General features: G+C 39.1%; 1 protein-coding gene across 1 annotated transcript; it reads left to right on the top strand.

Moving 5' to 3' along the window:
* The first annotated feature begins 86 nt into the window (after positions 1–86).
* Positions 87–27,674, top strand: LOC139944382 (indoleamine 2,3-dioxygenase 2-like). Its single transcript, XM_071941387.1, has 14 exons — positions 87–133; positions 5,605–5,735; positions 8,724–8,822; positions 9,461–9,580; positions 10,550–10,683; positions 18,139–18,259; positions 19,225–19,321; positions 20,584–20,635; positions 21,998–22,073; positions 23,158–23,239; positions 23,534–23,626; positions 24,205–24,301; positions 25,835–25,914; positions 26,661–27,674. The coding sequence occupies exons 2-14, from the start codon at positions 5,625–5,627 to the stop codon at positions 26,741–26,743; spliced, it is 1,245 nt and encodes a 414-aa protein (XP_071797488.1). The 5' UTR covers positions 87–133; positions 5,605–5,624; the 3' UTR covers positions 26,744–27,674.
* The last annotated feature ends 147 nt before the right edge of the window (positions 27,675–27,821 follow it).

Genomic DNA, 27,821 nt, shown 5'->3' with positions numbered 1-27,821 from the left:
CCATGCGCGACTCCGGCGTACGTGACATTGAATAGGGTGACGGTGCAAAAATCCCATGGTACAACTCAACACAGAAACCAACCCATGCACAGCCGCGCGGGACGAAAAGTTTATATGCGACAGAAAACCAACAGTAAGTACCGAGCAGAAAATTTCATTTTTTTTTTTTAACTTGATAAAAAGGCAATACAAGCATTTTCATTAATGTATATTGAGTGTGTGGGGAAAGTTTTGGTTTTTCAGTTCAAAGGAAACTGGAGTTTTTGATGGCAAACGAAAAAAAAAAATCACCTATCAACGATGATTTCGAAAACGTATAGGCTCACGGGGGAGCCTTAGGCCCAAGCCCGGTTCATACTTCTTGCGAATGCGAATGCGAAGCGAATTTGACGTGAATTTGAACCGCTGAATTATTCGTTGCGAATTTGTGACGTCAACATTCGCTTCGCATTCGCAGGAAGTATGAACCGGGCTTTATAGTTTGCAGAAGTACCCACAGCCCCTCCAGTTAGTTATCACTGGCAGTTTCTGCAGTCTAGTTTACTTGCCATAGGGAATCGAGGGTTTTAGAAAGGCTACACCCATAGGGACTTCATAAGGGATGTTTTAAAACAAAGTGCGTGAATTTATATGACGTAAAACGTTTGCAGACGACGACATCCGTTGTGCTTCGACGTCGTTCTGCGGGCTTGAAATTCTCCGCTCGGGTGTGCTTTTGACATCAGACAAAATAAAAAATAAAGCTCAAAGTTGTTCTTGGTTCTGTGAACTAAATTAAAAAAAAAATCTGAAATCTTAAGTGTGTGAATATAGCAGGACACGAGGATACAGGTCTGATTAAGTTTGTTGTGCCATTTTCACCCTGTCATGGGGTAACATAACGTAACCCTCCTCCCGCCGTCGGGAGGAGGGTTACGTTATCGCACCAACATTACAGCTGTGTCGCAGCTACTTGGCTTATTCTCTAAATGTAAAAGAGTGAAAAACATCACTCTTTACATTTCGAGTTGTCCCTACTATGGCTCTTTCAAAAGAGTGGTGGTTATTTCACTCTTCTAGAGGGGTTTCACTCCAGGATAGAGTGAAAAATCACACAAAAAGATGCAATCTTCAATCTAAAAGAGTGGAAGACCACTCGAAAAAGAGTTGTCCTTCATATGGCTCTTTAAAGAGTGCTTTTTCACTTCTTTGAATTTGGAAAGTAATTTCTCAAAAGTTCCATTAGTCAAATGGTCCAAACATGGCCAAACTGTTATTCCTGGTCATGGCCCTCCACATGATAACAATATTTATGGATTGGGTGCACTAGTTAATGACGTACAATTCCTGTTCAAATTGGTCACCGGCTTGTTATTGCTCCAGTAGCTTTGGAAAACCGCAGGCCTATACCGCGGTCAAACGCATTGTTGTTAATCCTGATGGATATCAGGATTTACAACAATGCGTTTGAAGGACAGGAGTACGGTTTTCAAGCTACCCTTGTGAACATAAACAAGCCGGTGTCGCATGCAATAACGTCAGCCGGACGGTTTTGCATATGCAATTGTGTCCCTCGGACGCTGCTGCGTAATGCAATTGTGTCCGCCCGGACACATTTGCATATGCAGTTGTGTCCGCCCCGTGCAGAACCGTCCTTGCAGTAAATTAATCGCCCTTGGTCGACGGAACAAGTTCGCCATTATTTTACAAGCTAAGTGTATGTCATGAATGACATGGGAAATGTTCGGCCGTTGGGTATTCGCTGCAATCATAAAATACGTGAGTATCCATGCTGCATACGTAGGTTCAGTGCATGCACGCTCGCACATACATACAGTCATGAACTTGTCCACCGGACGGTTTTTGCATAGCCCGGACACGATTGCATATGCAAAAGTGTCTGGAGCGGACACAATTGCATCTGACACCGGCAATGCGTTTAAAGGACAGGAGTACGGTTTTCCAAAGCTACCCTAAGGCTTATGAACAAGCCGGTGACCAATTTGAAAAGGAATTTTACACTTGTATGGCTTACAATGTCCCGCTCTATTACCCCTGAACCGAAAAATTCCATTCGCTTTCAGAAGCGAAAGCAATCTAGGCTGAATGGCAAGAGGTCTTATGCTACTCTCACGCTTGGGAGAATATGCTAGCGAATGTGCTTACGAACGGAAATATTTAACAATCGTTCAAACTTCACAACATTCGCCATAAATTCACTACGTTCACAAGTCATTCTCCACCTCCTTACGAAGATCGGTCACTTTATGCTGCTCTCACACGGCGAATATGCTGGCGAATATGCTATCGGAAGGAAATATTTGACAATCGCTCAAACTTCGCAACATTCGCCGTGTCTTCGTAAGCGTTGGTACCAAATTCGGAAAGTTCACAAATTATTCCACACCTCCTTACGAAGATGGCTCAATTTACAAACCGGTTTGAACATTTCAGCGAATGTTGCGAAGACGGTCATTCGGCGTGCCTTTCGTAAGCATTGGTAACGTTGGTAAAGCGTGCGTAAGCGTTTGCAACGTTCGTAAAGGCATTGGCAAGCGTTGGTGAGCATTCGTAATATATTCGTAAGATATTGGTAAGGAGAGGGCCGACCGAGGACGATCGAGGGGTGAGACCGAGATGAAAATATTCACTATCCAACCGACATTTTGGACGAATTCAACGCGAAATTCAAATATTCATGTTCGCAAGAACATTCGCCACTCTGTGAGAGAGCAATACGAAGCGCTTCCGTACATTCAGCGAATGTTGTGAAGACGGTAATTATTCGCCATCGATTTGCGTAAGCATTTGGTAAGCCATTGGTACTGTTGGTAAAGCGTGCGTATTATTCGTAAGATATTGGTAAGGAGAGGTTTAAGGACGACCGAGAACATATTCACTATCAAATCGCAACTTTTGAGCGAATTCATCGCGAATTTCAAGCATTCATATTCGCAAGATATTCGCCGAAGTGTGAGAGTAGCATTACGGATATTAAAAAGCTGACCAAGGGAACACATCATTATATGATAGAATGCGAATTATCTGTATGCACAAAATGCAACTTGTCATAGGATGTCATCTTCCTGGCATGCGATAATTTATCTCGGGATGTCGACATCCCAAAAGTAGGATTTCGTCTTGCTGTGATAACTTATCTCGGGAAGTCGACATCCCAAAATTAGGATTTTTTTTAATGATTTTACTTTTATATGTTTTGTTAATTAGTATTACATTTCCAACAATATTTGTAATTTTCATGGTCATAAACTACGTTAAACTAAAATAATGGACGAAAAATTATGTCCCACGTAAAACTCCATAAGGTTGGGAACATAATGGTCCCGGAAGTTCAAAAACGCGTGAGACTTGCTTAGTCTATACACAAAAGGTAATGAGTGATTTATTACAAGCAAATGCAATCGAACAATAATAGAAAACAGAAACTAAAAACTAATGCAAAACACATATAGGGGATGGCGGGGCCCATAAAAAGCAAAGCTTAAAGGAACACGTTGCCTTGGATCGGTCGAGTTGGTCTTTGAAAAGCGTTTGTAACTGTTTTGTATAAATTACATATGGGTAGAAAGATGTTGTAAAAGTAGAATACAATGACCCACACAAACATGCCTCGAAATTGCACGGTTTTCCTTTTACCTCGTCGACTAACACGGTCGGCCATTTATGGGTGTCAAATTTTTGTTGACTCCCATTAATGGCCGACCGTGTTAGTTCGCGCAGTAAAAGGAAAACCACGCAATTTCGAGGCAAACTTGTGTGAATAATTGTATTATACTTTTAAAACATCTTTCCAACCATATGCATTTTATAAAAAACGGTTATAAACGCTCAGTTATAGACCAACTCGTCCGATCCAAGGCAACGTGTTCCTTTAACGAGTACGGACCCCCCCCCCCCTCCCTTATCTAATGAAGAAAGCAATGTAAGCAATTATATTTGGTAGGTGTAATCTTTAGTTGCGGCAAAACACGGGAGGGCCATTGATGACAGTTTTTAAAACTTTTGCCTTACCCTGGACGGCCCCTGCCAACAAAAAATTATGTCCGAAGATTTAAAATAATAATAACAAACAATTCAAAATTACAGGAAGAACAAAAACAAAACAGTTAGCGTAAAATAAAACTTATCCAATAACGTGAGAGATGAATATATTATTCAAATGAAACAGATAAACAAAATACCCAACATCATAATAAAACATAAAAGGGAACACTATAGTTGTTTGATAAAAATAACACACGAGAAAATGGGCCCACAAATCTTGCTGAAAAAAAAACATGTCGAAATATACCATCCATTAGAGATTTTAAAATCTATGTATGGGTGTTCTTTAGAATGTTTTATTTGTACATATGGATTCATGGTTCGGTGAAGATAAGTGGGTGGTTGCAGCCACAACAGACTTTTATCCTTTTGATTATCATCAGCGCATGGAGACAGTATAATGTAACTTCAACGGCTTATGATTAATATATAATAATAATAATAATAATAATTCTAATAATCATGGTTCGCTGAATATTGTGGCGACAACAAACTTTCATCATTTTGAACCGAATGCATGAATAATTATATCTATAGTGGGGTCAAGGCTTGAGGCCAATAACAATATTGTGCACGTACACCGTGTAGTTTTTGTGGGAAACAGTTTGCTAACAGCCATTTCTGTTACCCATTGAAATAAAATCAGACCATTAATAATTTTGCTTGTGGCATAAATTTTAATCGAAGATGATGTCTGAATTCATTTAAATCAAAGATTAAAAGCTAAACAGCCTTAACTAGTTACATATAACTTTGAGCGCGGTTTTATCAAGTCATAACCGGTTTGGCTGCAGGGGACTTTGTGATGAACTCGGAATCCCGTCTTTCCGAGATGTCACATCTTTGCCAATTCCGCATTTCAGAGTTGTTATATCTTGCATTTCCGTGTTTTCGCGTAGAGTATCTTTGAAATACGTGTTTACGCAATTATTGTGTATCTTTGAATTTTATGTTCGTACTTTTAGAATGTCAACATCCCTAGATACATTTTCCCACAAAGACGACATCCTACTTTAAGGATGTCAACTTCTCGAGACATGTTATCACAACAAGACGAGATCCTACTTTTAGGATGTCGTCATCCCGAGATAAATTATCACAGCAGAACGACACACTACTCATTAGGATGTTGACATCCACTATCTCGGTTTTTCGACTTATTTGCGTTTATTCTATATCTATGGGCTAGCGCATAAATTTGGCGCTTGCATGTAAGCGGGGAATCGTGATCGTAAGCACAGAATTCGGCGGTAAGCAGAGCCATGCTAATAGGTCTCTAATTGGCCTAAAGACTGCACCACAGAGCATCTAGAATGCAAAATAAACTAAAGATAAGTGGAAACCAAGAAACAAACGAACAAGAAAATAGGCAGTGCAATGCTGTTTTTTAGTGTTAACATTTTATTCTAGCAAGTTCGTGGACCCAAACAGGTACTTATAAATAATAATAAAACGGACATTTATATTGCGCATTTATATTAGCATTGATCAATTACATAACATTATTCTTCCTTGTAGTTGTTGCACAAATTGAATTAAACTTGGGTTTCTTCCATGCAGGGTTTTTCAAGTGAAAGGAGATGGAAATATGTAGAGAAGATGCAGCGCTCCTGAATTTACAGAATAAGGTGCCCCGTCTTGATGACTATGATGTATCCCAGAGACTAGGCTTCCTCTATGAAAACTTTGCGGTATACAGTGATTTTCCTTCACATAATTAAAAACAAAATAATATTCATTTGAAAATTGACACCCAGCTTTATCTTATACCTTTATTTTCTTAGCTTGGTGTTGCCAAATTGTCTAGAGCATGAAACTCAAGTTCTGGTAGCTGACTCAGCAGGATGTGAGTTTGATCCCCAGTTGACCAGTGTAAGGCGCTGTAGCCACGCTGAGCGGTGCTCGGCAGCCCTGCCCAGCAACTGACAATTTCCGCCTGGCACTCTAGCAAAATACAGGAGCATAGATTTCGAAATATTGTCCAATGTGCAGACACTGCTAATTTGATAAGGAGAAACAAATGTCACAGAGAACAATGTCAAGGCCATTCAACTTATTGCATGGTTTCATAACATGAAGTATGACAGTTTGGAAACCTAAACTTGAACAATTTTTGGGGATTTATTTCCCACTGACTAAAATTGGTCTAACCTGGTCACGACACTTGTGTGTCCCTCAGTAAGGACCTTAAAGGGTCTATGTACTTTTTGTAGGACAAAAACACAATGTCCACAGATTTACACTAAACTTACACAGTTCGAAGATAATGATAGTAGAAAGCTTGTCTGAAAATATTACGTGCTGAGGTGCTGTAGTTTTTGGGAAATGAGTAAAACAATGTCATGAAAATAATTTTGGTCTCATGAGACCAAAATTGTTTTAAGCATTTACAAACGTATTTTCATGACATGGTTTTACTCATTTCTCAAAAACTACAGCACCTCAGTAAGTAATATTTGAAGGGAAGCTTTCTATTATCATTTTCTTCAAACCCTGCTGTAAGTTTAATGTAAATCTATGGACATTTTGAAAAAGTACCCAAATCCATGGTCAATCGCAATACACTTTTCTGTGTCTTTTCTTGATCTTGGTGCTAGTAGTTCTGTGTGATATATTCTTTCCAGTAAGTTTATAGACTGATTTGTACTTGACACCCTAGGCTTTGAATGGATGGTATTAGAAATGTTGTGGGCTTTGTGCTCTGCATGTTACAAATTGTGAAAGCGGTAAGTATGACATGTTAAAGAATACACTAGTCACATTTCAAAAGTTCCTTCTAACTAAAAACATTGGGAAAGTTTTACTACATGTAACACACAACTCTTATACATGAGTATCCAACATGATACTTATAAATGGTCAGCAACTTGAACACATAGGTATACATAGCCTTGATCAAGGCGCTACAGCCAGCCGCGACCTGCAAAATCCCAGTCCTCATCACTGAATTCCGCCAGCGCACCCCCATACATAACACAGTGCATATCGTACGCGTAAAGCGTATGTACACACACGTACCTACTGTACATATACATTACCATCTGTATGGTACACGGGTACATGAGTATTTTTAAGTATTTGTTTGAGCCACGCGTGCTAAGTTGAAAGCAGAAAGACACGACCGTACTCACGACTTCGCTATACTGTTCTCGCTGTGCAATGTACTGTACATACATTGTACTGTATACATGTACGTGTTCATGTACGCACAGCGTGCAGACTGCCGAATTGTGCCGCGCCGGGCCGGGGCACACTACGCCAACAGCCTTGAGTCAGCCGCATTACGGTCAGTCGCAATAATACAGTTTTCCAGTCAATTTAGCTGAGTTCTTATTTGGCAAAATTGGGTTCATTCCTTGTCCACAACTAAAATAATTTGATTTCATATGTTAGCTAACTTCTAAATGGAAAGAAAGTTGGCCGCTAAACTCGACGTCGCTCTTGTTGAAGTTGGAGCTCACTCAGAATGGTTACCGAGTATACCCTCCCATAGGGCGCCCACCTACGGCAGGCGCGGTCCCGGAAGACCCAAAACCATGCTAAAGACTCTGATTGAAGATGCAGGAGTTAACAACAAGGAAAAACTGATCAGTTGTATGCAGGATAGTGTTGTGTGGCGAGTCAGACAGCGAGCCCGACTCAAACATGCGGCAACATGACAACTTTGGTCGACTGAGTGAGTGAGTGACTCCAAAAGTCGTGCATAATGAATTGCGCAGCTCGGCGTTGGACAGCTTCGACTTTCCTGATGTTCTGAATTGTGTGTGGATCCCAGACTGGACTGCAGACTGGCTACAGAGCAACTAATTGTATGGCTTCTGACTGGCACAGCCTAACAAAGATATGGACAAAATAGGGAGACCACCAACATAGGGCTAGATATTTCAGTTGGTAGAGCGCCGGTGTCGCATGTAATTATGTCCTCTATGCAATACTTGCCGGAGAACATTATTGCATATGCAATCATGTCCGCCGGGCGGTTTTACATATGCAATCGTGTCCGCTCGGACGCTGCTGCATAATGCAATTGTGTCCGCCCAGACACATTTGCATATGCAGTTGTGTCCGCCCCCGTGCAAAACCGTCCTTGCAGTAAATTAAACGCCCTTGGTCGACGGAACACGTTCGCCATTTTTATGACAAGCTAAGTGCATGTCATGATACGTAGGTTCAGTGCATGAACGCTCGCTTACGCGGGCACATACATGTACAGTCATGTACATGTCCACCGGACGGTGTCTTGCATAGCCCTGGACACAACTGCATAAGCAAAAGTGTCATGGCGGACACAATTGCATCTGACACCGGCACGTTAATTCAGAGGTCTTTGGTTCAAAATCAAATTCTGCGCTAGTAAATTTTTCTTTTGGTAATATCATGGAGAATAGGTAGGTTTCGCATGGGAACGGATACGCATACGCATACGTTTAGCTTTCCGCAACCTAGTTACGTGTATATCAGTGTCGTCAGCACGTATAGCGGATAACAAGTAGTGTATGACGTCATAATGATGACGTATCCGTCGCACTAACCGTCGATCCGTTAGCATGCGAAACCTCCATAATAAGAACATACCGCTCCATGGTTATATCTTGTAGTATGTTTCTGATGGAATGGCGCTTTATAAATTCTGTATTATTATTATTATCAATATTATCATTATTCTTGTGTTTTCCCAGAAAAAGAAACTTCCAGAGTACTTTGATCCATGGTGGAATATAGCGACAAGACTTCAAGAACTTGTTGATGATGGAACACTTAGAGAAAAAGTGGATATGGTACGTACCACTACACCCACTGTTTTCTTAGTCACTTTCACTAGAGCAATCATCTGCTCAGCTAGAACTATAAGATCATTGGTGCAATTTGTACGGGTTTGATCAATTCCTTTAAATGGCTTATTTTGGAGCTCCTCTGGTACTTGTCTTCGGGTGTTAAAATCCCTAAAATTATTATTATTATAACAAGGTGCAGATAGTTTCTTTGATTAAATGCAGTGGACACTATTGGTAATTGTCAAAGACTAGCCTTTACAGTTGGTGTATCTCAACATAAGCATAAAATAACAAACCTGTGAAAATTTGAGCTCAATCGGTCATCGAACTTGCGAGATAATAATGAGAAAAAAAATACCCTTGTCACACGAAGTTGTGTGCTTTTAGATAGTTGATTTCGAGACCTCAAGTTCTAAACTTGAGGTCTCGAAATCAAATTCGTGGAAAATTACTTCTTTCTCGAAAACTACGTCACTTCAGAGGGAGCCGTTTCTCACAATGTTTTACACCATCAACCTCTCCCCATCACTCGTCACCAAGAAAGGTTTTACGCTAATAATTATTTTGAGTAATTATCAATAGTGTCCACTGCCTTTAAATCGCCTGTTTTTGATGTTCTTGGGTTATTTTGTTTGTTCCAGATGCCTTACCTTGACTGTCGGCGCTTGGAGAGTGAAGGAGAGTGGCGAGTTGCTCACACTGTTCTTTGTTTCATTACACAGTGTTATGTCTGGGGAGAAGGCGAAACACGCATTCCACGGGTATTTGGACACTCAAGATTTTTCATTATAGATTTGTTGTTTAACCAGTTAACGACGGAAGACCCACATATTTATGTTTAGATGATCTTCCCATCAAGATAATTCAGCTAACTTCCACGGGGGAAATAAACGCCGAGCTGGCATCAGCCAATTTCTCCCATACAATATTACAAACATTGGTTTTCACGTCTATTATTATTAATTGCACAATTTGAGATGTTGTGATTCAGTAACTAGACTACAATATCTAGTTATTGTGAAGTCACCGGTTAGTATAGGAGATTCGAACCCATAACATTGTGGATGCAAGTCCTGATGGTGCTGCCCTAGCCCTTGGCTCGGCTCAGGAATTCGTGGTGTCGATGTTATTATGGGCAATCTCTTGACCAGTGACCGGGTTGTCTGCAGTTGTAGCATATGTCAGTTATAGTTGGCATGCATATTAAAAGTCAAAACAAAAAACAAAACAAAGAAAAGAACAGCAGAAGACAGCAGAAAGAAAACAAGCAAAACATCTTTGAAAACGATAATTATCTCTTCAAAACTTGAGTGAAACCAAGCAAGCATAAGCTAAAGTAAAGCGTAGAAAAACACTCAGCGCATCGGCAGAACGGCTTGAACTAATTTAATAGCAAAAGTGTACTATTTATAATATCACGTGTCAGTGAGTTGATTTGATTATGCCGCACCCTATCACGTGATAAACGTGGCGGGGTCGCGGAGCGCCTTGGTTATATAAGTTATCCAACCGAATAAAACCACATTTAGTTTTTCCCATGATCAGCCAATGTGTGTAATGTAAAGCACTGAGTGCTTTCTCAAGTCACTTTAAATTAAAAAATCAACCAAAGACAATTGCCAATCTGTAGCAGATGTCCAACAACTATACCATCGAGATGAAAGCTTATTAAACACACACTCATTGACTTTGCAAAAGCCAGTAATTTTGTCCCTGTTTTTTCCCTGCAGTACCTTCCAGAGAATGTTGCTGTTCCTTATTGGGCGGTCTCTGAGCATTTGGGTATCAACGCCTTAATGTGCGAAGCTTGCTCTGTTCTCTATAACTGGGAGCTTATTGATCCATCAGGCCCATTGATTATTGAGTAAGATTTTGTATATTTTGTCTCTGTTTCGTAATTTTCCTTACAGATACTGGGTTCAATCAGAAATCGATCAATCAGATATACAGCTCCAAAAGCAAAAAATTGCTAATTTTTAGTCAGTTTTTTTTTAGTTTGGAAGGAAATAATCTGACACAATCGTACCTCCACATTAACCATCAACATATTCTGTGTACCTCATGTTAGTTTTAATTATTCTGAAGAGGCTTTTAATGCATTTTGGAACACGTTTTTGTCCACAATTCAATTTCTGATTTTTTTTTATAAAAAAAAAAATTAAAAAAATTAAAATTGGGCGGCGATTTCGAAAGGCCTTCTAAAAATGGCAATATTTTTTTTTTTTTGGGGGGGTTGAGCTTTGAAAAATGTCACGCATAGCTGGCCTCTGTACCTGGCATCTCTGGAATTATGTATGGTTGTGTATATTCCCATTGACTGGTGTATGGTTGTGTCAATTCCCATTGACTTGTGTATGGTTGTGAAGTGTCCCATTGACTTGTGTATGGTTGTGTAGTTTCCCATTGACTTGTGTATGGTTGTGTAGTTTCCCATTGACATGTGTATGGTTGTGTCGTTTCCCATTGACTTGTGTATGGTTGTGTTGTTTCCCATTGACTTGTGTATGGTTGTGTAGTTTCCCATTGACATGTGTATGGTTGTGTAGTTACCCATTGACTTGTGTATGGTTGTATAGTTTCCCATTGACTGGTTTATGGTTGTGTAGTTTCCCATTGACATGTGTATGGTTGTGTAGTTTCCCATTGACTTGTGTATGGTTGTGTAGTTTCCCATTGACTTGTGTATGGTTGTGTAGTTTCCCATTGACTTGTGTATGGTTGTGTAGTTTCCCATTGACTTGTGTATGGTTGTGTAGTTTCCAATTGACTTGTGTATGGTTGTGTAGTTTCCCATTGACTTGTGTATGGTTGTGTAGTTTCCCATTGACATGTGTATGGTTGTGTAGTTTCCAATTGACTTGTGTATGGTTGTGTAGTTTCCCATCGACTTGTGTATGGTTGTGTAGTTTCCCATTGACTTGTGTATGGTTGTGTATTTTCCCATTGACTTGTGTATGGTTGTGTAGTTTCCCATTGCCTTGTGTATGGTTGTGTAGTTTCCCATTGACTTGTGTATGGTTGTGTAGTTTCCCAACGACTTGTGTATGGTTGTGTAGTTTCCCATTGACTTGTGTATGGTTGTGTAGTTTCCCATTGACTAGTGTATGGTTGTGTAGTTTCCAATTAACTTGTGTATGGTTGTGTAGTTTCCAATTGACTTGTGTATGGTTGTGTAGTTTCCCATTGACTTGTGTATGGTTTTGTAGTTTCCCATTGACATGTGTATGGTTGTGTATTTTCCCATTGACTTGTGTATGGTTGTGTAGTTTCCCACTGACTTGTGTATGGTTGTGTAGTTTCCCATTGATTTGTGTATGGTTGTGTAGTTTCCCATTGACTTGTGTATGGTTGTGTAGTTTCCCATTGACTAGTGTATGGTTGTGTAGTTTCCATTTAACTTGTGTATGGTTGTGTAGTTTCCAATTGACTTGTGTATGGTTTTGTAGTTTCCCATTGACATGTGTATGTTGTGTATTTTCCCATTGACTTGTGTATGGTTGTGTAGTTTCCCATTGACTTGTGTATGGTTGTGTAGTTTCCTATTGACTTGTGTATGGTTGTGTAGTTTCCCATTGACTTGTGTATGGTTGTGTAGTTTCCCATTGACATGTGTATGGTTGTGTAGTTTCCAATTGACTTGTGTATGGTTGTGTAGTTTCCCATCGACTTGTGTATGGTTGTGTAGTTTCCCATTGACTTGTGTATGGTTGTGTATTTTCCCATTGACTTGTGTATGGTTGTGTAGTTTCCCATTGCCTTGTGTATGGTTGTGTAGTTTCCCATTGACTTGTGTATGGTTGTGTAGTTTCCCAACGACTTGTGTATGGTTGTGTAGTTTCCCATTGACTTGTGTATGGTTGTGTAGTTTCCCATTGACTAGTGTATGGTTGTGTAGTTTCCAATTAACTTGTGTATGGTTGTGTAGTTTCCAATTGACTTGTGTATGGTTGTGTAGTTTCCCATTGACTTGTGTATGGTTTTGTAGTTTCCCATTGACATGTGTATGGTTGTGTATTTTCCCATTGACTTGTGTATGGTTGTGTAGTTTCCCACTGACTTGTGTATGGTTGTGTAGTTTCCCATTGATTTGTGTATGGTTGTGTAGTTTCCCATTGACTTGTGTATGGTTGTGTAGTTTCCCATTGACTAGTGTATGGTTGTGTAGTTTCCATTTAACTTGTGTATGGTTGTGTAGTTTCCAATTGACTTGTGTATGGTTTTGTAGTTTCCCATTGACATGTGTATGTTGTGTATTTTCCCATTGACTTGTGTATGGTTGTGTAGTTTCCCATTGACTTGTGTATGGTTGTGTAGTTTCCTATTGACTTGTGTATGGTTGTGTAGTTTCCAATTGACTTGTGTATGGTTGTGTAGTTTCCCATTGACTTGTGTATGGTTGTGTAGTTTGCAATTGACTTGTGTATGGTTGTGTGAGTTCCCATTGACTTGTGTATGGTTGTGTATTTTCCCATTGACTTGTGTATGGTTGTGTAGTTTCCCATTGACTTGTGTATGGTTGTGTAGTTTCCAATTGACTTGTGTATGGTTGTGTGATTTCCCATTGACTTGTGTATGGTTGTGTATTTTCCCATTGACTTGTGTGTGGTTGTGCAGTTTCCCATTGACTTGTGTATGGTTGTGTAGTTTCCCATTGATTTGTGTATGGTTGTGTAGTTTCCCATTGACTTGTGTATGGTTGTGTAGTTTCCCATTGACTTGTGTATGGTTGTGTAGTTTCCCATTGACTTGTGTATGGTTGTGTAGTTTCCCATTGACTTGTGTATGGTTGTGTAGTTTCCCATTGACATGTGTATGGTTGTGTAGTTTCCAATTGACTTGTGTATGGTTGTGTAGTTTCCCATCGACTTGTGTATGGTTGTGTAGTTTCCCATTGCCTTGTGTATGGTTGTGTAGTTTCCCATTGACTTGTGTATGGTTGTGTAGTTTCCCAACGACTTGTGTATGGTTGTGTAGTTTCCCATTGACTTGTGTATGGTTGTGTAGTTTCCCATTGACTAGTGTATGGTTGTGTAGTTTCCAATTAACTTGTGTATGGTTGTGTAGTTTCCAATTGACTTTTGTATGGTTGTGTAGTTTCCCATTGACTTGTGTATGGTTTTGTAGTTTCCCATTGACATGTGTATGGTTGTGTATTTTCCCATTGACTTGTGTATGGTTGTGTAGTTTCCCACTGACTTGTGTATGGTTGTGTAGTTTCCCATTGATTTGTGTATGGTTGTGTAGTTTCCCATTGACTTGTGTATGGTTGTGTAGTTTCCCATTGACTTGTGTATGGTTGTGTAGTTTCCCATTGACTAGTGTATGGTTGTGTAGTTTCCCATTGACATGTGTATGGTTGTGTAGTTTCCAATTGACTTGTGTATGGTTGTGAAGTGTCCCATTGACTTGTGTATGGTTGTGTAGTTTCCCATTGACTTGTGTATGGTTTTGTAGTTTCCCAGTGACATGTGTATGGCTGTGTTGTTTCCCATTGACTTGTGTATGGTTGTGTAGTTTCCCATTGACATGTGTATGGTTGTGTTGTTTCCCATTGACTTGTGTATGGTTGTGTAGTTTCCCATTGACTTGTGTATGGTTATGTAGTTTCCCATTGACTTGTGTATGGTTGTGTAGTTTCCCATTGACTTGTGTATGGTTGTGTAGTTTCCAATTGACTTGTGTATGGCTGTGTAGTTTCCCATTGACTTGTGTATGGTTGTGTAGTTTCCCATTGACATGTGTATGGTTTTGTAGTTTCCAATTGACATGTGTATGGTTGTGTATTTTCCCATTGACTTGTGTATGGTTGTGTAGTTTCCCATTGACTTGTGTATGGTTGTGTAGTTTCCTATTGACTTGTGTATGGTTGTGTAGTTTCCAATTGACTTGTGTATGGTTGTGTAGTTTCCCATTGACATGTGTATGGTTGTGTAGTTTCCCATTGACTTGTGTATGGTTGTATAGTTTCCCTTTGACTGGTTTATGGTTGTGTCAATTCCCATTGACTTGTGTATGGTTGTGAAGTGTCCCATTGACTTGTGTATGGTTGTGTAGTTTCCCATTGACTAGTGTATGGTTGTGTAGTTTCCTTTTAACTTGTGTATGGTTGTGTAGTTTCCAATTGACTTGTGTATGGTTTTGTAGTTTCCCATTGACATGTGTATGTTGTGTATTTTCCCATTGACTTGTGTATGGTTGTGTAGTTTCCCATTGACTTGTGTATGGTTGTGTAGTTTCCTATTGACTTGTGTATGGTTGTGTAGTTTCCAATTGACTTGTGTATGGTTGTGTAGTTTCCCATTGACTTGTGTATGGTTGTGTAGTTTGCAATTGACTTGTGTATGGTTGTGCAGTTTCCCATTGACTTGTGTATGGTTGTGTAGTTTCCCATTGATTTGTGTATGGTTGTGTAGTTTCCCATTGACTTGTGTTTGGTTGTGTAGTTTCCCATTGACTAGTGTATGGTTGTGTAGTTTCCCATTAACTTGTGTATGGTTGTGTAGTTTCCAATTGACTTGTGTATGGTTGTGTAGTTTCCCATTGACTTGTGTATGGTTTTGTAGTTTCCAATTGACTTGTGTATGGTTGTGTAGTTTCCCATTGACTTGTGTATGGTTGTGTAGTTTCCCATTGACTTGTGTATGGTTGTGTAGTTTCCAATTGACTTGTGTATGGTTGTGTAGTTTCCCATTGACTTGTGTATTGTTGTGTAGTTTCCCATTGACTTGTGTATGGTTGTGTGAGTTCCCATTGACTTGTGTATGGTTGTGTCAATTCCCATTGACTTGTGTATGGTTGTGTAGTTTCCCATTAACTTGTGTATGGTTGTGTAGTTTCCAATTGACTTGTGTATGGTTGTGTAGTTTCCCATTGACTTGTGTATGGTTTTGTAGTTTCCAATTGACATGTGTATGGTTGTGTATTTTCCCATTGACTTGTGTATGGTTGTGTAGTTTCCCATTGACTTGTGTATGGTTGTGTAGTTTCCTATTGACTTGTGTATGGTTGTGTAGTTTCCAATTGACTTGTGTATGGTTGTGTAGTTTCCCATTGACATGTGTATGGTTGTGTAGTTTCCCATTGACATGTGTATGGTTGTATAGTTTCCCTTTGACTGGTTTATGGTTGTGTCAATTCCCATTGACTTGTATATGGTTGTGAAGTGTCCCATTGACTTGTGTATGGTTGTGTAGTTTCCCATTGACTAGTGTATGGTTGTGTAGTTTCCATTTAACTTGTGTATGGTTGTGTAGTTTCCAATTGACTTGTGTATGGTTTTGTAGTTTCCCATTGACATGTGTATGTTGTGTATTTTCCCATTGACTTGTGTATGGTTGTGTAGTTTCCCATTGACTTGTGTATGGTTGTGTAGTTTCCTATTGACTTGTGTATGGTTGTGTAGTTTCCAATTGACTTGTGTATGGTTGTGTAGTTTCCCATTGACTTGTGTATGGTTGTGTAGTTTGCAATTGACTTGTGTATGGTTGTGTAGTTTCCCATTGATTTGTGTATGGTTGTGTAGTTTCCCATTGACTTGTGTTTGGTTGTGTAGTTTCCCATTGACTAGTGTATGGTTGTGTAGTTTCCCATTAACTTGTGTATGGTTGTGTAGTTTCCAATTGACTTGTGTATGGTTGTGTAGTTTCCCATTGACTTGTGTATGGTTTTGTAGTTTCCAATTGACATGTGTATGGTTGTGTATTTTCCCATTGACTTGTGTATGGTTGTGTAGTTTCCCATTGACTTGTGTATGGTTGTGTAGTTTCCTATTGACTTGTGTATGGTTGTGTAGTTTCCAATTGACTTGTGTATGGTTGTGTAGTTTCCCATTGACATGTGTATGGTTGTGTAGTTTCCCATTGACTTGTGTATGGTTGTATAGTTTCCCTTTGACTGGTTTATGGTTGTGTCAATTCCCATTGACTTGTGTATGGTTGTGAAGTGTCCCATTGACTTGTGTATGGTTGTGTAGTTTCCCATTGACTTGTGTATGGTTGTGTAGTTTCACATTGACTTGTGTATGGTTGTGTAGTTTCCCATTGACTAGTGTATGGTTGTGTAGTTTCCAATTGACTTATGTATGGTTTTGTAGTTTCCCATTGACTTGTGTAGTGTTGTGTAGTTTCCCATTGACATGTGTATGGTTGTGTATTTTCCCATTGACTTATGTATGGTTTTGTAGTTTCCGATTGACTTGTGTATTGTTGTGTAGTTTCCCATTGACTTGTGTATGGTTGTGTAGTTTCCCATTGACTTGTGTATGGTTGTGTAGTTTCCCATTGACTTGTGTATGGTTGTGTAGTTTCCCATTGACTTGTGTATGGTTGTGTAGTTTCCCATTGACTTGTGTATGGTTGTGTAGTTTCCCATTGACTTGTGTATGGTTGTGTAGTTTCCAATTGACTTGTGTATGGTTGTGTAGTTTCCCATTGACTTGTGTATTGTTGTGTAGTTTCCCATTGACTTGTGTATGGTTGTGTGAGTTCCCATTGACTTGTGTATGGTTGTGTCAATTCCCATTGACTTGTGTATGGTTGTGTAGTTTCCCATTGACTTGTGTATGGTTGTGTAGTTTCCCATTGACTTGTGTATGGTTGTGTAGTTTCCCATTGACTTGTGTATGGTTGTGTAGTTTCCCATTGACTTGTGTATGGTTGTGTCGTTTCCCATTGACTTGTGTATGATTATGTAGTTTCCCATTGACTTGTGTATGGTTGTGTAGTTTCCAATCGACTTGTGTATGGTTGTGTAGTTTCCCATTGACTTGTGTATGGTTGTGTTGTTTCCCATTGACATGTGTATGGTTTTGTAGTTTCCCGTTGACACGGTATGGTTGTGTAGTTTCCAATTGACTTGTGTATGGTTGAGTAGTTTCCCATTGACTTGTGTATGGATGTGTAGTTTCCCATTGACTAGTGTATGGTTGTGTAGTTTCCAATTAACTTGTGTATGGTTGTGTAATTTCCAACTGACTTGTGTATGGTTGTGTAGTCATTAACCATCAACATATTCTGTGTACCTCATGTTAGTTTTAATTACTCTGAAGAGGTTTTTAATGCACTTTGGCACACTTTTTTGTCCACAATTAAATTTCTGGGTTTTTTTTATTAAAAAAAAACAAACAAACAAACAGTTGGTCGGCGATGCGGCGATTTTGAAAGGCATTCTAAAACTGGCAATTTTTATTTTCGGGGGGGGGGGTGAGCTTTGAAAAATGTCACGCATAGCTGGCCTCTGGACTTGGTATCTCTGGGGCACCTGTCTGAAACAGGTGGAAGTTTGCTTTTTACTTTCTAAAGAAGTGTCTATTTCTTGGCAGGAATATGAAAGTTATTGTTCCTTTTGTGGGTGGCCAGGACAGCGATTGGTTCTTTTTAGTGAGCTCCTTGGTTGAGATGGAGTTTGGTCATGGTTTGGCGGGTTTAGTCAAAGCCCAGCAGGTACAGCTGCTTTTCATTGAACCCTTCTCTTAAATATTATTATCTCCTCTGTGAGATGGTCTGTAAATGCTTACAGTGTACCGTTCGAAACGTTGAGACTCAACCGGCTCTTTTAAGAGCCAACGCTCACCATAAGAGATTTACACATGGTTGTACCCGCAAGCTTACTATATATTTATAGTTTCTTCTTATGTCTCAACACCATGCAAAGCGTCAAACAATACTTGCTTATGTCTTATTGAGCATTGTGGCCATGTGATCTAGTGCACCTGACTTAAAGGGAAGGTACACGTATATACGTTCGATAATCATTCTAAAACATTATTTCAATAAACACCTTTTTTGGTGGTCAGAAGCATACGGCAGCTTTTGATAGTAATGTATAATGCATTAGAAACATTTCACTGCAAGGTAATGTAGTTTACATGTATATGTAAAAATATAATGTTGAACCTAAGCGGAAGGCTTATCAGCTGTTGTATTCCTATAAGGGATTATTCTTAAGATTTATGTGTCGGTGCCCTACCAATTGAGCTATCCAGCCCTAAGTTGATGGTCTCCTTATGTTAGTCAATATCTTTGTATGGGGGTGTCTGCCGCTTCCCAGGTTGTATCATACACTTGGGTGTGATCCCTGGCCAAACTGCAGCTACCAGTTACATGGCTTCTGACTGACACCTAAATAAAGATAATGGACTAACTTTTAAAGGGGAACGCCAACATACACGGCTGGATACCTCAGTTGGTTAGGAAACCGGATCATTAATCCGGAGGTCGTTGGTTCGAGTCCTGCTCCAGTCAGTTTGTCTTTGTTCAAACCATACCCAGTCAGTTTCCCTTGTGGTTTATTACTTACAGTTGTTTATTTGTAACAATTTAAACCGCAATTTATTTTTTATTCTTTCCATGATATTGAATTTATCGATTAATTCTCTGTTTTGTTTAATTCTCTCTTTTAAAAAAAGGCAGTAAAGGACTTGAATACTGATGAATACATTGCAGCTTTGGTCGAGGTTAAAGAATCCCTCGGGAAGATGCGAAAAGCCTTCCTAAGAATGCGGGGTATGCACTCTTTTCTCAAGACTTTTTGGGACACCAGGTGGCAGCAGACTTACCAGGTAAATCCATTGTTCTCGTTGTTGCTCAGAGCTACGCAAACAATGGAAATTTACCCGGTAAGTCAGAGCAGCTATTGAAATCGTCAAGTTTTTTATGAGCTTTTCCGACGTAGTGGTCGGAACAGCTATTGTAATCGTCGAAATTTTCAAAACGTTTTAGAAATGTTTTTTATTTCATTTTTCCCTAACGCCATAGGTTCAACGCACGATTTTTGTTAAGTCGTAATTTTAGAAACGGTAGAAATGACCGACTTGAGTTCTATATTGAATCGAAGCTTAGTTCATGACTTATAGTCTAAATGTTACACTGTTAATTATTTTAATCGAATAGCTGAGTTATAATGAAATGAATATTTAATTATAGGCAATCTTGTTCGCAACAAGTCGCACAAAATAAACGTCCGATTTTCAAATTTATTGAAGTTGTGCACAATGAAGTAATTTTATATGTCACGTCATCATGAAATTATCTTTTATTAAATATATAAAGTTATTTTATAATAAATAGAATCACTCCAACCGTGTTGAAGATCCGATGGCACCACGGTTTACCGTGTTTCAGTGATCTGATTTAGAATCCCCTGGGGATCTCGACGAAATCAATTAAATAACGCATACATTTTACCCTTTTTTACAATAAGAAACAGTCGTGTTCCTACATTAAAACGAACAGTACTACATATTCTTTTGTCCCCTTTTTTTGCTCATGAGAAGCTTCTTGCCTGGAAATAAAAACGATCCTTTAGTGTACGTTGTGGTAATGGATGAGGTACTATTTTTTCTACTGGTTGGAGGGTTCTACAAAGTTATAGCATAGGCGACAACAACTTGTTCGCGAGTAGCGCTATTTTTGCAGTTTTTCGCTATTTGTGTATTGTCAATCACCACGAATAATATCAAACCTATGTGGAACCATACCGCCATGGTGGAACATAAAAACTTGTTTCTTCACTTATTTAGAGCCTAAATCTGGTGCTCTTAACCGTTCGACCAAGACACGGCACAAGCAATCATGCATGCAGCTGCACATTCAATCAGATTTATAATTCACATTAAAAGTGAAGGAATAGATCAGATTAATTTACATGTCAATATTGGACCCCCAAAACTATAAGCTTAGTGTACCTAATAATTCTCTTAGTGTCCGAACCCCTACCACCGAGTTGAATGTTTATTACCTTATTTTTTAATTGTTTTTATTCACAGAAAGATGCCAGCCCAGGGTTTTCTATAACAAGTTGCGACCTTTCCTTGCGGGGTGAGAATTGCATTACTTTTCATTTAGTTTCTGCAATTGGTTCAAAAACAGTTTTGGGAAGACCACTGCCATACTTGGCATGTTTAATACATAATTCATAAATACCTCAGACAGTTTCGCTATTCCTATTGGTGGAGAGCGCGTTACGTGGGTGTGTATAAACCTTTGTTTATGACCAGTAAAAAGTGTTGAAACATGGGCGTGACACGCGAGCTTGCACCTGTGCTTATAAGACAGTTTCTTCATTCCTATTGGTCGAGAGCATCGGCTGAAACAGTTGTGCCACATCACGCGATACGCGCGACGCGCACAGCATTCCCTTATAAGGAGTTGTTTACCCGAGGGCTTTGCCATTTCATAGCTGGAGCGGTGTTGTGTTGAAATAAATCATTGAACAATTATAATGTTTGCATTTATTTAACTTTTTGACCAAAAAGTGTTGATTTTGTTTGAACGAAAAGGTATTTATGAATGGGAATCAAAGTGTGTTGAATCGGTTTCAACCAGTTGTTTAAACCTGCCGAGGCCTGGTGCTTGATAATTTACCTCGACTTCGTCTCGGTAAAATTATCAAGAACCAGGCCTCGTTTGGATTAAACCACTAGTTGAAAACCTCTTCACCACACATTGATTCTCTTAATTAATAATGTTGTATATCAATTTACAGTAGGATCTCTGTGCATCTCTCGAGTGAACAGGCTCAAACTCCAGCTTTGTTTCGGTTCAGAGCTCCATCTCACAAATGGATATTCCGTGTCCAATGGGTTAAACCCATACCCTCTTCAAATTTGGTATATGGGGTAATCGTGGTTTAAAGGCAGTGGACACTATTGGTAATTACTCAAAATAATTACTAGCATAAAAATTTACTTGGTAATGAGTAATGGGGAGAGGTTGATGGTATAAAACATTGTGAGAAACGGCTCCCTCTGAAGTTACATAGTTTTCGAGAAAGAAGTATTTTTAAACGAATTTGATTTCGAGACCTCAAGTTTAGAATTTGAGGTCTCGAAATCAACCATCTAAAAGCACACAACTTCGTGTGACAAGGTTTAGATTTTTTCATTATGATCTCGCAACTTCGATGACCGATTGAGCTCAAATTTTCACAGGTTTGTTATTTTATGTATATGTTGAGATACACCAAGTGAGAAGACTGGTCTTTGACAATTACCAATAGTGTCCACTGTCTTTAACAAGCTTAAATTTCAAATTTCAGCTCTATCCGATAAACGGTTTTCGCGCCACGGCATGCTCTTTCTCGCGGATTTCCTGACCTCTGATATTCAAACAACCATAAATCGGTAACCATTGGGTCAAATTGGTTGAAATTGTGCAACAAAATGTAATTTTCCTTTCCAGATGGAACAGCAAGGCCTTCAAGGAAAAAGGTTGGAGGGGTTTGATCTATGAGGGAGTGAGTCCGGAACCAGTCAGTGTGAGTAACATCCTACATCTCAGATCTCATCACTCAATATGCTCTTTTCACACAGTAACCTAGATCAGCCGATCAACGTCTCCTTGTAGAACACATTGCAAGGAACACACATGGGGGCACGTTCTTTCTTGGTTACTGTGTGGAATATAGTATACAAATAATGACTGCTTCGAGTGCTATGGTTAAAACTACGACTCCCGAGGTGATCCCCGGAGCGTTCTATTTTGGAAAATGGAATTGGTCTGGATCACCTGTTATACATTTATAACTGTTGTATCACGAGCCAGCGTCATGAGCGCCATTTTGGCAGTACCGGCGCTTTATAAGACTCCATAATTATGATTATTAGTAGTAGTATTAATAATAACAACAATAAAGACTTGTAATTCGCACATATCCACCCTGCTAGGTGTTCAAGGTGCAGTAAAACCAAAATCAAACAAAAGAAAACAGACACAACAAAATTAATCCTCGAAAATCTGTGACATAAGTTAAGTTTGGAGAAAAGATTTGAATTTTGTTGTACATTGACAAGATCTAAGATTAAGTGGTAGCGAGTTCCAGATGAGTGGCGCAGCTGAAGAAAAAGACCTGTCACCCCACGAGTTGAGACTTGGGCTCAATGAGGAGAAGCATGAAACTGGATCGAGGGGAATGTCCGGCACTGATCATATTACAAAAAAAACTTGAAAAAAACAACTGAAGTAGATTTATGTTAGTCAGCGTTTAAATTGCTCCGGTCTGACAAGAGGTGTGGTTATTTTTTACAGCTAGCTCGACCGTAACCCGGAAAAAAATTATGTTTTTATAATATGAAAGCTCACTGATTAGGAATTTCACCATTTCCCAATTCTCCCTAAAATGATTTTGGTCTGAACGCACCTCCTAACAATGTGCGTCTATATACCATTCCCATTATTTTGAGAACCAAATTTTGTTCGCGTGTTAGTGCTAGATTTTGACTCCCGAAATGGCGGATGGGATGGGCACTTGGGTGTTGTGCAACTATATTTCTAAGGCGATATTGTACGAGTACCTTCTTTTGACCAGGCTTCGTATTTTCTTCTCTGGTTACATATTTTAGTATGGAGGAGGCAGTGCAGCTCAGAGCTCAACATTTCCGTGTCTTGATGCAGCCTTGGGCTTGAAACACCAATCTCAATATGGTATGTTATAAATATTCATGATCTAGCTTGAATATTCATGTTTCAAATGCTACCGGCAGTCTGGGGTACCAGTAGGCCCTATAGTTAGACTGCAGGACTTGCAATTTCACCAATTCCTCTTTCACTTATAATGAATCCTACTAATTTATTCATGTATGTCAACTGAAATTAAAGTCAAAAGACTTTGTAACATTTTCATTCTACAAGAGAAGAAAACCACCACGTAAAATGGTATGAAACAGGACCATAAATTAATATTCATTACTAATCTTGATTATTCAATTGTCTGTACAGAAGCTCAGTGTACAAAGTTTGCGGGAGACATGCCCCCGTTACATCGAGACTTAATCAAGGCATTAGCCATGGGTCCATCTATTCGCCATTTTGGTAAGAAAAGTAGTTGCAGTTGTATGTCGTAATTATGTCGTAACCTTAGGCCGTGCCCGACTTTGGCAGCAACTGTGGCTCGATCATCATGCAGGCATGATATTTTCCTACTTCAAGTCCGATTTCTGATTTGTTGGCCCTCAGAAAAATCAGCAACAATTTTGCTTCAATAGCCTGAAAAGTCTATGAAAGGTTGTAATAAATTAGTAAAGTAAATAGTAAATTTGTCTCTCTTTATTCCAAAACTATTTTTACATTTAGCAGGTCAATTTCCCTTTTATACAGGCCTGATACTTCAAGGAGGGAACAAGGTGATTGCCTCCATGCCCCCTGGTCATTGCCTTGGTGCTCTTGAAATTTCATTATAGGGTGCCCATTACAAAGGAGAAGATGCCTTGGTGCCCTTGCCTCTTCAAAAACGAAGCATACAGGTCTTTGTTTACTAGTTGATACAGTTGTTGTTGTTTTTAAGGAAAGGAATCTTCCTTTACTGTGAAAAAAATCCTAGTGCATGTGTTGGCTGTTTTCAGAAACATTGTCGCAGCACTTTTCATTTTTCGTTTTCATTTTTTCCCAAGCTACTTTTTGCAACAATTCCAGAGCTCTTCAAGCCTACAAGGACTGTCTGACAGCAGTCATTGAGTTTCGTTCTGCACACATTCAAATAGTTACAGAGTAAGCATGCTATCCTTTATTTATTTTGTATTGTTGCTGCGCCTATAGAACACTTTTTGTGCTTGAAAGTCAAGGGCCTCAAAATTGGGCCATGGTTGGACATATTTTAAATCTGTCTCGCACTATAGACCTTTTGCAATGCGCAGCGTACTCACATGGCCTATCCTGTGTGTCATTTTGGGTGACAAAATCGTATACAAACATGCATACAAGAGAGTTAACACCATAGAGCTATTATACAAATTAATGATGAATGTTTATGAGTGCAATGGTGCGAATATGTTCTTGAGTTGAAAGATGGAATGTTCTAGGAGCCGAGTTGAGTAGGACATTCCATCTTTCAACGAATTAACATATTATTTGCACTATTGCACGAATGAAAACCATTCATTGTTTGTTTTATATAACATGCAAGTAGATCTTTGTAATTTTGTTTGGAGGATACAACTTTCAAAACAAACAAAGCGTATGCCTATACAATTTTTAATTGTGAAAGTTACACCCGTTTCTTGTTGGATTCAACAGTGGCAATGTGCGTTCTGTACAGCTACTTTGAAATGCAGTCGTAGATATAGAATAAAACACAAAGGTAGACATGATAAGTTGGCCTAGGTAATTCGTTAGGATCTGTGCAAGACATGAGGTGTCCAAGTGACTGCAAAATGGTACGACCGTGTTCCGGAGAAAGGTACAGAGAGTCAAGGTACAGAGGTCAAGATCCTCTGGGACTTTAACATTCAGACTGATCATGTTATGGAACATAGGCGTCAGGATGTTGTAGTTTTAGATAATACAAAGAAGATGTGCCATCTCATTGACATAGCTGTACCGGGAGATTTAAGGGTATAGCTTCAAAGGAGATGGACAAGATCCAAACGTACCGAGACCTGGTCAGGGAACTTCGTAAGATTTGGCAGGTGAAAGTGAAAGTAGTTCCTGTGGTGGTTGGAACGCTCGGCACCATTCCGAAAGCACTGGGGAAACATCTGGACAAAATAGGGACAAATATGAGAATATATCTGTTGCAGAAGGCGGCGCTGTTGGGAACAGCGAGGATCCTAAGAAAGACCCTCGAGATATAAGGCTTTGGGACGTAGCCCGAAGCGAGGAGTTCACAAATGAAAATATGATCTTTCTTTTGTATGCTGTGATAAGATGAAATAATAAAAAATAATAATAAATTTGAAAACCTCCCTGATTCTGGAAACTTGTTCTCCATCATTATGTTGGATGTTCTAAATCTCCCTGATTGCAAGAAGCAAATGTTGGCAATTTGTTGATTGGTTTGAAAGTTTGACCTGATTTTTATTACACTCAACATTAACATCAACATCAGACATCCTAAATGCTCTGTAGGGCGCCGCAATATTGACCTAGATGTTACCTGGGGCCGGTTTCATAGAGCTGCTAAGCACAAATCATAAAATTTCTTCCTTGATACAAATCAGGATTACCAACCAAATTTCAATTTGTTGCAAAAGGAAGTAACCTGAAGTTTTTAAACAATATTGATGGATCATTTTGTCTGTATAGGTACGTCATTGTCATGTCTCATCGGAAAGATAACGATGAGAAATACGCCAAACAGGGGGCATATGGCACTGGTGGAATGGGTAAGGTTAATTCTTCAATTCAGAGTAAAGCAATGGTAACTGTCAACTAAGTCATCCTCTGTGGCTAGGTTCAAACTATCTTATAAAAACGGTCATTATTTCCCAGTATGTGACATATATAGTTTCTATAGTTTCTAAACCAATATTCTCATTGTTTTTGCTTACTTTGTCATTGTAATTTTCTCCAGTAGTTTGTTCGTATGTATGTATGTATGTTTGTCTGTCTGTCTGTCTGTCTGTCTGTCTGTTTGTCTGTCTGTCTGTCTGTCTGTCTGTCTGTTTGTTTCGTCTTTGTATTGTCTTAAGCATGTACCTTTAGTTTATGTATTTTGTTATGTAAAGGCAAGCCGCTACAAGTCACCTGGCTTATGTTGGGCCTTGTTTTCACGCGCTTCCCGCCAGTTTATTCATTTTCTGTCTTTTATATATACATGTATGTCATTACTGTGTAGTTCTATAATATTGTTGAAATGTTTTGTGGAAATAAATGTATATTGAATTGAATTGAATTAAACAAGAAAAAATAAACGGGTAAATTTTACATAATTTTGGTGTTGAACACAGACAAATTGACTAGAGTGGGATTTGAACCATACAACCAACTAAGCTACCTAGTTCTAGTGTTTGCGGTCTTTCTATTTTTTATCAATATTTTTGTTCAGGCGCATTAGTCGAAAGCCATCATTATGTATAACTGCCGTATGGCCAGGGATCAGGGATTTAATTGATAAAGTTTTTCTTTTCAGCGATTATGAAGTTTTTAAAAGGCCTGCGAAGCACTGTGAAGACAGCATTCGATTTGGTGGATGAAGGAACTGAGATTAACTAACACTCATAAATAGCTCAGACAGTTTCGCTATTCCTATTGGTGGAGAGCGCGTCACGTGGGTGTGTATAAACCTTTGTTTATGACCGGTAAAAAGTGTTGAAACATGGGCGTGACACGCGAGCTTGCACCTGTGCTTATAAGACAGTTTCTTCATTCCTATTGGTCGAGAGCAACGGCTAAAACAGATGCCACATCACGCGATACGCGCGACGCGCACAGCATTCCCTTATAAGGAGTTGTTTACCCGAGGGCGGCGGAGGGCTTTACCATTTCATAGCTGGAGGGGTGTTGTGTTGAAAGAAATCATTGCAAAATTAAAATTGTTTTATTTTACTTTTTGACCAAAAAGTGTTGATGTTTTTGACCGAAAAGGTATTTATGAATGGGAATCAAAGTGTGTTGACTCGGTTTTCAACTAGTGGTTTAAACCCGCCGAGGCCTGGTGCTTGATAATTTACCTCGACTTTGTCTCAGTAAAATTATCAAGAACCAGGCCTCGTTGAGATTAAACTATAGTTGAAAACCTCTTCACCACACATTGATTCCGTTAGTAATAAGTAATAAGAACAACTAGACTTGTAGTGTTTGTATTAGTGCACACAATCGCGGGTACACTTTTTGTTAAAAGACACCAGCATAACAATATATAAATATTGAGTAACTCATCTTTGCAGATCTTGTATTCGACAATTTCCAGCTCTTTTTATTTATCAGTGCCGCAGCGATTCGATAACATTGAGATAACTGCTACATCAGTGGTTTTCAAACTGATGTTCATAAAATGGACACGAAAAATCATTTGTACCCTTGATTGTGGATTGGCTGTGTACATTTTGTGTGACAGGTGAAAACTGTATGATTTTGTTTTCTGCTGTTTGGTTTTGTAATCTCTGTTAAATTGTGTAAGTCTTTTTTTGGTTTTTTTACATAAATCGAGGTAGATCTCCTTGGCTTTACTCTATTATTTTTATTACTTCTTTGTGTTTCATGCCATTAGATTTCATTTTAGAGTTTATTGCATCTAAAGGAATGTTCTTTAGAATTGAATAGAATAGAATAATGTTTTATTGTCACTTGT

The sequence above is a fragment of the Asterias amurensis genome, chromosome 11, assembly GCF_032118995.1.
Source record: "Asterias amurensis chromosome 11, ASM3211899v1".
NCBI classification, from domain to species: domain Eukaryota; kingdom Metazoa; phylum Echinodermata; class Asteroidea; order Forcipulatida; family Asteriidae; genus Asterias; species Asterias amurensis.
This window is presented reverse-complemented; position numbering and strand designations above follow the sequence as displayed.